Source organism: Echinops telfairi, unplaced genomic scaffold (genome assembly GCF_000313985.2).
Source record: "Echinops telfairi isolate 266 unplaced genomic scaffold, ASM31398v2 ScPeMD7_7457;HRSCAF=8495, whole genome shotgun sequence".
Taxonomy (NCBI): domain Eukaryota; kingdom Metazoa; phylum Chordata; class Mammalia; order Afrosoricida; family Tenrecidae; genus Echinops; species Echinops telfairi.
This window is the reverse complement of record NW_022111357.1, coordinates 12,310,713-12,320,195: the sequence shown is the minus strand read 5'-3', so window position 1 is coordinate 12,320,195 and position 9,483 is coordinate 12,310,713. Positions and strand designations below refer to the sequence as shown.

The 9,483-nt window shown below is 49.8% G+C and overlaps 1 protein-coding gene across 1 annotated transcript in view; it reads left to right on the top strand.

The window, feature by feature from the left end:
• The first annotated feature begins 5,918 nt into the window (after positions 1-5,918).
• Positions 5,919-9,483, top strand: part of HDAC1 (histone deacetylase 1) — a 33,315-nt gene continuing 29,750 nt past the window's right edge. Inside the window, exon 1 of the mRNA XM_004705008.3 lies at positions 5,919-6,024. Coding sequence (XP_004705065.1) covers positions 5,976-6,024 — 49 coding nt within the window. The 5' untranslated portion in view covers positions 5,919-5,975. The remainder of the gene's footprint in view (positions 6,025-9,483) is intronic.

Genomic DNA, 9,483 nt, shown 5'->3' with positions numbered 1-9,483 from the left:
GTGAGCCCAGCTGGCTAATGCTAAATATAAACTTTTTCAAGATAAAAAAAAAAAGAAAGTAAATGTCTAGAAAATAATGATGGGAACATATGTACAAATATGCTTGATACAATTGATGGATGGATTGTTATAAGAGATACAAGAGCCCCCAATAAAAGGATCTTTTAATTAAAAAAAGAAAAAGAAAAGAAAATGATGATGGCAACATATGTGCTTGACACAATTGATGTATGGTTATAAGAGCTGTAAGAGCCCCCAATAAAATGATTTATAGTAAGTAAGTTAATCATAAAAAAAGAGAGGTAATAACCAAAAGTATTTAGGAGTATCCATGATAAAGTAGACTTATTGGTGAGCAATAAAGATGCATCCGTTTTGAGAAGGAAATAAACAAACAAAAAGAACCCCTGGTCTGCTCCTGTAAAGACTACAGTTTAAAAACCCCATGGGGGATAGAGTTCTACTAGTCACACGGGGTTTCTGGGTTGAAAACAACTTGATGGCATTGAACCACCACCTGAACTCTGTGGGCATCTGGTTTGGCACACCCATGAGCTCCTCCTACCCAACCCCCCTCCTGTCCTGGGTACTGTGTGAAGCCATCTAGCTGGTGGACTTTATCTTTTCATTCTCCTCATTTTACACAGAGGGAAGTGGAGGCCCAGAAAGAAGTAGGAACACACACCTGGGAATAGTTTCTTCCTTGGTCCTTGGCTATTTTTATCATAGAACCAAAGGCCAAGTCTTAGATCTCCTGTAACCTTTATAATTAATTGTTGGGAGCCCTCAGGGGTAAATGGCGTAGGCACCTGCTTGGCACAGAGTGAGCACTTGCTCCAGGCTAACCCTCTGGTCTCTGTTATTGCAGGAGCCCAGCCCCGTGCTTTTCAACCTTTCCGTTGTCAGCAATGGCCAGTTGATGAAGTGACCTAGCAAGGGGGGTCCAGTGCAGTGAATTATTTAATGTGACTGTAGTTTCTGTAGCTCCCACCAAAGGGCCTTTCCTGATGGGTCTGGGTAAGAGAAGGTGGAGGAAGATGGGGATAGGACTCAGCTGTGATTGTTAACAGATGTTTTAAGGGACAAAGGAGACTCCCAGATCTCAAGTAAAATTTAAGGACAGCATTTACTAAGACACAAATTGGACAAAGAAGAAAAATGTAAATCATCCGGATGAGGGAGATAATCAGCAAGAGGTCATAAAGGTTGTCCCAAGGTTTACCGAGAAACGACGGCTTGCACAGGACATGGGAGGTTAAAGAAAGAGAAGAGGTTCCCCAATGAGATGGAGGGACACAGGGGCTACATCAATAGGCTCAGGCATAGGAACAATTGTGAGGATGGGCACGACCGGGCAGTGTGTCCTTTTGTTGTGTGTACAGTAAGGTGACCAGATTTAAAGCAGGACACCATTGACCGGAGAGTGTGTGTTCTTGATTAAAAATTTGGACCAAATAGACCGTTCCCTAGCTTATCGTGCATTCTTTCAAAAAATCGGGACTTTTTAAAAATGCCAAAAATCAGGACTGTCCTGCCAAAAGTGGGACGTCTGGTCACCTTACTGTACAGAGTCAGGGCTGGACTCCAAGGCACCTAACAACCACAACAGGATACAGGAAACTGTCACAGAAGCACGATTGGCTGCAGATCAATACATCACAGTTGACTTGTGGGCAGGACTATAGAAACGGAAATGGGAACATGATTGGGACATGTATGTTATGCATGACAGAGTGCTTACAAGATTGGTCCAGGGCCTTTTAACCTAGGCAGTTAGGACCTGACTCATGTCTGTGCGATGCCCAGTACCCTAACCCCATCAAGGACACACCCAGCCTCCCCTAAGGGAGGCTGCCCCTGCCTGGCTGGCCAGAGTTGTGGCACAAATCCACTTTCTAATGTACTTTGCCTGTAGACAAGACTGTTCAAATCTCTGGTTAAAGGCCAGAAGATTCCAATAGAGGCTTAGTTCCCGTGTGGACTCTTGACGTGGATTTGGGGCTTTCACTATAACCTGTAGCTTTCTGAAAACCTAGTGCTCAGAATGTAAGCTTTAAGATACAGAGTTAATTGTGATTGCCATCCTGATGGGCATAAAGTGAACCACCTCAGAAGCAGGGAGGGGGAATCTCACTACCAGCAGGAGCCAGGAGTGCAATGCTTTCTCTGGATCCCAAGTTCCCTGGAAGGGAACCTCTTTGATCCAGGAGACAGCTTTGTGGTTGTTAGGTGCCATCGAGTCGGTTCCGACCCATAGCGACCCTGCACAACGGCACAACACAACTGCCTGGTCCTGCGCCGTCCTCTCCATTGGTCCTGTGCCTGCGCCCATCGATGCAGCCACAGTGTGTCAATGCATCTTCGTGAGGGCCTTCCTCTTTCGCCACCCTTCTGCTTCAATGGCTTTCTCCAGGGACTGGTCTCTCCTGATAATATGTTCAAAGTATGTAAGAAGAAGTCTTGCCATTCTAGCATCTAAGGAGCACTCTGGCCTTACTTTTTCCATGGTTTTTCAATATTCTTCTCCAGCACCCCAATTCAAATGCATAAATTCTTCTACGGTCTTCCTTATTCAGTGTCCAACTTTCACATGCATAGGATACAATGAAGAATACCATGGCTTGGGTCAGGTGCACCTTAGTCCGCAAAGTAACATCCTTGCTCTTCAACACTCTAAAGAGGTCTTGTGCAGCAGAGTTACCTAAAGTACTACATCTTTTGATCTCTTAACTGCTGCTTCCATGAACTTTGATTGTGGATCAAGTAAGACAGAATCCTTGACAATTTCAACTTTTCCTCCATTTATCATGATGTTCCCTATTGGTACAGAGGATTTGGGTCTTCCCTACATTGAGTTGTAATCCATACTGAAGACTAGATCGATCCTTTATCTCTTCATCAGCAAGGGCTTCAGTTCCTCCTCACTTTCAACAAGCAAGGTTGTGTCATCTGCACAACACAGGCTGTTAATAAGCCTCCTCCAATCCTGGTGCTGCACCATTCTTCATAGAATCCAGCTTCTCTGATGATTTGCTCAGCATACACATTGAACAAGTATTGTGAGAGGACACAACCCTGACGCACGCCTTTCCTGAACTTAAACCATGCTGTATGCATTTGTTCTGTTTGCACAACTGCCTCTTTGTCCACGTACAAGTTCCCAATGAGCACAATGAACTGTTCTGGAATTCCCATTCTTCTCAAGGTTATCCACAGTTTATTATGGTCCACATAGTTGGATGCCTTTGCACAGTCAATGAAGCACAAGTAAACATCTTTCTGGTATCTTCTGCTTTGGTCCAAGATCCATCGACCTCAGCAATGATATCCCTTGTCCCACGCCCTCTTCTGAATTTGGCCTGAACTTCTGGCAGTTCCTTGTCAATGTACCGCTGCAACCATTGTTGGATAATCATAAGCAAAATTTAACTTGTGTGCGATATCGATAATATCATTCTATAGTCTGAGCATTCTGTTGGGTCACCTTTCCACAAATATGGATCTCCTCCAGTCAGTTGGCCAAATACCTGTCTTCCAAATTTCCTGGCATAGACGAGTGAGTGCTTCCTCATGTGAAACATTTCAGCGAGTTTTCTATCAATTCCTGAGGCAGCTTTGGCGCCAGAGAAATGACAGAGGGGCAGCAACAACAAAACCAGGAGCCAGAGCACGAGGCAGAGCAGTGGACTTCGCAGCCCCCAGAGCAAGGACAGCTCAGAGCTTTTGGGTAGGGGGTGGGCTTGTAGAATGGGTGCCTCTGGGCACCTAATTCAGGCAGTTGGGTTTGCTGACCCCCAGAGATGAATTGGAGTACCTGAGGGTTGAGACTTACAGTTCAGTGGCATGCCCTTTGGCAGCCCTAAAGGAACTTTGCAACAGGTTTTGACTGAACAATTGTATCCTGAGCATTTCTCACCTGAATTGTAATCTGTTAACTTCTACACTCAATGCCGTCATCATGAGCATTGTCTGTGAGTTCTGTGTGGTCATTGTAATGAATGACAGACCCCAGCCACAGACACAGAGTGCAGTGGGAGGGAAGGTTACTGTCAGCCTGGGGTAAAAGGAACGGAGGCTGGAGGTATATCTGGCCTCTACTTTGTGTCAATCAGTTTTGGGAGCTGGAAAAGAAGTCAGATGTGGGCCCCCCACCACTTTCCTCGAGAAGATCCGCACTGGTTTAACGTCTCCCTGTCCCTGGGCTGTTTGGCAATGCTGGGAGGGTTGTCACAACTCGGGGTTCGAGGATGCTACTATCACTTAATTGGTCCAGGCCTAGAATGCTGCTAGGCATCAATCAGCGATCACATTGTGTCCCCCACCAAAATATGCGCCAACTTGGCTGGGTCATGATGTTCAGTGGTTTGGCCACCATGTCATGATGCAACCATCTCCCATGATGCCATCTGATGTGTTCAGTCAATCAGAGGGAAGGGTGGGCTAGAGTACTCTGACTCAAAGCACCTTCGTGAGATAGGGGAATTCCCCTGGTTATGGCCTGGAGCATCTTTCCTAAGAGATCAAAAGGAGAGGGAGGTAGACCTGAAAAAGAAGAAATTCCTACCACCAACAAAGAGCTGGGAGCAGAGCTTGCCTTAGGACTTCTCAGACCCAGGGGAAGACTCAAGACACACGGAGATCTCCAAAGAACATGGGGCCCACAGACGCTGGCTGACGGGAGATGAGGACCCTCCCCCAGAGCCAACACCCAGGGAGAAAGCCATTCCCTATAGAATTCAGATTCCTCAACTGAACAAATAAATTTGTTAAAGCCATTCAGGCCTAGATAACCAAACCAGCACCCTAAAAGGCCATGCATGGGGCAGGTCCCCCAAACAACAAAGACTTGTGTAAATGCCTCCAGGGTGGAGAAGCCTTCATCTAGAGACGGAAGCCTTGGCCTTCAAGTGGATTGGGACCCCCAGTCAGCGGATGTTGAAGCTATTGCCGAGGGAGAGGTCACCTGTGGAGTCAGAAAGGCTGTTTTGCCACTTTGGTACAAGGACTCTGGCACTCAGTAGGCCTTCAACAAACCAGTACCATGATAATGAACCTTAATGATTAATCAGGGACTCATCAATTCACAATCCTTATCTGTAAAATGGGAGGGAAAAAGCCCTCAGCCCAAGCTATTGAGAGGACGGACATGAAAAAAAAAAAAAAAAAGGTCCATCGCAAGTGCCTGAAAGTTTGTGGGTTTAGTTCGCCTTCTTTCCAAGCTGCGTCCTAACTCGGTTGCAGCCCCTTCCTTAGCGGGGTGACCTTGTGGAAGTCACTTGTCCTCTAGTTGCTTGTGAGGTACTGTAGGGTCAGTTCCTTCTCAACAACGGAAAGGCCCGGTGCTGGGCCAATCTTTGCGTTGCCATATTTGAGTCCGGCGTTGGCAGCCACTGTGCCAATGTATCCATCTCCTTGAAGGTCTTCCTCTTTTTTTTTTTTGTCAAGGACCCTCTACTTGACCAAGCAGGGGGCCTTCTCCAAGGAGAACAGGCCCAGGGAAAGCGAGGCACAGTGTTAGCGATTGTCGCTCCTAGGGCTGAACGTTCTGGTGGGCTGCATCTTTCCACGCCGGGCCTCAATGCAGCCCCCGGAAAAGGACAGAATTGGCCTCTGATCTCCCAGCACGCGCCCAACGGCCGGCTGGGCCCCCGCGAAGCTCGGCGCTGCCGTCCTCCCCTGGGACGAATGGTACGGTCCCCGGGCGGCCCCCACCCCTCCGTCGCAGCCCGTGGTACAGGCCCCGGGGGCCCCTGGGCTGCCTCTCAGGGCTGCCCTTGCCCCCTGCCGAGTTCCGGGCCCGTCCCGGCTCGCGCTGATTGGCTGGAGCCGTGCCCGGGCTGCGCGCCTATAGGTGAGTCCGGGAGGGGACGGGCGGGGCGGGCTGGGGGCCCGCCCCCCTCCCCCCGGGTCGGACGCCGAGCCACGGGCGGGAGGGCAGACGGACCGACTGACGGCAGGGACGGCAGGCGAGCAAGATGGCGCAGACTCAGGGCACCCGGAGGAAAGTCTGTTACTACTACGACGGTGAGCGGCCCTCGCGCCGGGGCGGGGCGGGGCCGGGCCCGATTGGGCGGCGGGGGCCGCGGGCCCGCAGCCCGGAGCGGAGGCAGAGGGAGGCAGGAGGTCGAGACCCGGGGAGGACCTGAGGAGGAATGGGGGTGGAGGCCGAGGGAGGAGGCTGAGACGGGAAGGGAGGTCGAGGCAGGAGGAGGTGGTGGAGGCCAGCGGGGGGGGTTGCTCTCGAGGGTTCTGGGGAAGGCTGATGGTGGAGCGTTTGGGTTGGGGGGGGCTGTCTGATGGAGAAGGTTGGCTAGTACCTTCCTGCTGGGAGTACACAGGTCTTTCCCTGGCCCCTTGATCCTTTGGGGCGAGAGGCCAGTGAGAACCGCCAACTGGTGGTCACCAACTGGTGCCCGGTCTCCCCAGCCTCAGAGCAAGGCTGGTTGGTGGTGCTGAGAAATGGGGCCTGCAGCCTTGGGAGAAGATGGATGCAGCCTGTGAATTTGGACCCAAAATCAGCCTTGGGGAGTAGGCGCTGGGACCATGGGAATGCTCAAGCCTCGTTTCCCATCTTCAGCGCTCCGTCTAGAGCTGTGGGTCAACCTGTGGGTCGCGACCCCTTTGAGGGTCGAACCACCCTTTCACAGGGGTCGCTCGATTCACAACAGTAGCAAAAGGACAGTGATGAAGTAGCAACGAAAAATAATTTTACGGTTGGCGGGGGTGGGGTCAGCACCACCTGAGGAACTGTGAAAGGGTCGCAGCATGAGGAAGGTTGAGAACCACTGCTCTAGACGGAAGGCTACCAGACACCAGAGAATCACGTTCCAGTATCACTGTTGGATTTGAAGGTGCTCGAGTTGAAGAGTCACCCACCCCGGTCTGGGGAGGTGGGGAAGGAGGTGCCATGCTCGTTCAAACTCCGAGCACAGGAGCCAGGAGTCTGTTACAGGGAAAGCAACAGTTACAGCATGTTTGGGAGCAAGAGCAATCCAAAGACCAAGCCCATGGCCATTGAGTCAATTCTGACTCAGCGTAGAACACCCCCCACGGGGCTTCCAAGGCTGCTTCTGTGGAGCACTGGTGGGTTTGAACTGCTGACCTTCTGCACCAGCAGGCCTCCTTAGAAAGACAGCACCCTTGAAGTCAACAGATATATGCACATAGCTGAAGCGTAGAGGTAGGAACAGGAAGGCAAGTGATAAGTTTGGAGAAGTTAATGGGGACCAGATCATGATGGGCCAGACATGCTATCCCGAGGAAGTTGGACTTTAATCTGCAGGGAATCACTGAAGTTTTTATGCATTGAAGTTTTGTCAGATTTATGCTTTAAAAGTATCACTCTGGGGCATATGTTTATGAATGTATGGTCTCAGTGGGAGAAAGGCTCTCTGGGACTGCCTACGGGACTGCTAAGAGTCAACAGGCTGGAGAGCATCAAACCAGGACACACTTGGGATTAGGGTTAGGAGACAAGGATTCCAGATTTCTGGTTTGGCCACTTTCATATGGGTGCTGGGGAAAGCTATGTCAGATGACGACTTCTGGTATTTTTTAGCAACACATATTAAGATTCCTTGAGAAATCCTGGGGGCAGTTGATGTGTTTGCCTGCAGTTTTATAGGAAGAAAGAGATGAGAAGATAAAAAGTTATGAGAGTTGTCAGCCTATAGATGGTAATTGTCATAGAAAAATGTATAGTTAGTTACTCAAGGAGTTGTAGAGGGTGAAAAGAGCCGAGGAGCCAGGGTGGAATTCTAAGGAAGTTGCAGTCTTTAAGAAGTAAACTGGGAAAAACAGAAGTCTGATGCCCCCGGGCTCTGTGCTCCTCTGTCATTAGGCTTGTCGTGGTGTGCTAGAATTGCCCAAGTACTTGTTCCTATGCCTTGGTGACAGTAAACTTCTTAACGAGAAGGGTTTAAGCCTTGCTCACTGCTATTTGTGAAAGGCTCTCACACATTAAAACACAGAAAACCCAAACAAGGCAAAACTATACAGCTCTTAGTAGGCTTTCAGTGACTATTGAATCAGAGACCCAGACTGTGTGACCAGAGAGGTAGGAGAACCCGAAAGTGTTGGGTTACCGAGTGGAAAGAAAAGTGGGGGTGGTCAGTTACTGGCCACCAAGGACGCTGAACAGGGGCTGGGGCAGAAGCTAGATTGCAGAAGACTGAGGAGTGAGTGGAGAGGTGACCTCCGGTTAAATCCTTTTTATCAGGAAGCTTCTGTGGAGCAAGGAGAGGGGATTAGTGACAAAAGGGAGCTGAACGGTTCAAATTCAAAAACAGCCCCGGAGGGTGGGAGAGGTTTAAACCACCCAGAGGAAAGGGCTGGCTGGGGCCGAGGAAGGATCCTCTGGAGAACCGGGAGATGGAGGCCAAAGCTTGTGGAAGGAAATTCAGGTCCTTTGTGAGAAGGGCGGCAGGACAGCAAGGGGTTCAAAGGTCGGGGAATTTAAAAGGGGCGAAGATGGGGAGCCTCGAGAGAGGTCCCCACATGAAGAAGAGACCCTGTAGTCTTTCCCGAGAGGGAGCGAGGGCAGTTGGTAGAATAGGGATTGCTGACATCCTTGGTAGAGGAGAATCTTTGAGGTAGTTCATGTGAAAGAGGGCGGTAGACCTTGGGGAGACTTCCTTCGAGACTGGAGCCTTTTCGCCATTTCTGTTTGTAGGATTTTATGATCTTCACACGCGTGATTTGAAAGCAGATGAGGTGGAAAGATCTGTCTTTGGAGAGGAGCTCGCTCTTGTTACTTTTTGGGACATTGGGAGCTTGCAGTGAGTGCCCTGACTCGCTTGAGACCCAGACGCACCTCTGCCTTACTTAGGCTACTTTCCTAAAGCACAAAGACTAGCCTTTTGTGGTGTCTTCTTAGGACTCTTTTCTGCTGTTTTCCCCGTAAAGTCTTTGAGCAGTTGATCAAAAAAATTATTAAGAACGGAGCCCCACCAGCACGTACTCCTTTCGCCTTCTAGATAAGGTATCTTAGTCCCCAGCCTGCGCTGCCTCCAGACCTGATAAGCAAGTGAGTTGGTAGGATCAAGGCCATGCCAGGCAGGCGGTGCCCGGGACTCCAGGTATATACATCACGCAGCCGTGGCCTGTGAGGAGAGAGAAAAGGTTGAGCTCGCCACAGCACTGGACTGTGGACAAGTGTCTCACTATCCCAGACCATGTCTGTCTCAAAGAGCGTTGGATCCAGGTGTGGAAGCTGTTGGGACATTGCCCAGAATAAACTGCTCCCCAGAACAGAGCCTGTTTGTGGGGCCACCAAGCCACTATGAAGGGGATCACAGAAAGTTTGTAGGAAAAATAGAATTAAAAGATGAGTGGATTTTTTTTTCCCCAGGAGCTTTGTGAAACCCCTGAAAGGTTAAGGGTTTTTCTACTGAGCACTGAAAGCCCTGCTTTATCTTGCTGGGTTCTACAAAGATCTTTGGGTGAGCACTTCACTAGATGTTGGGACACTGTTTAAGGAACTTC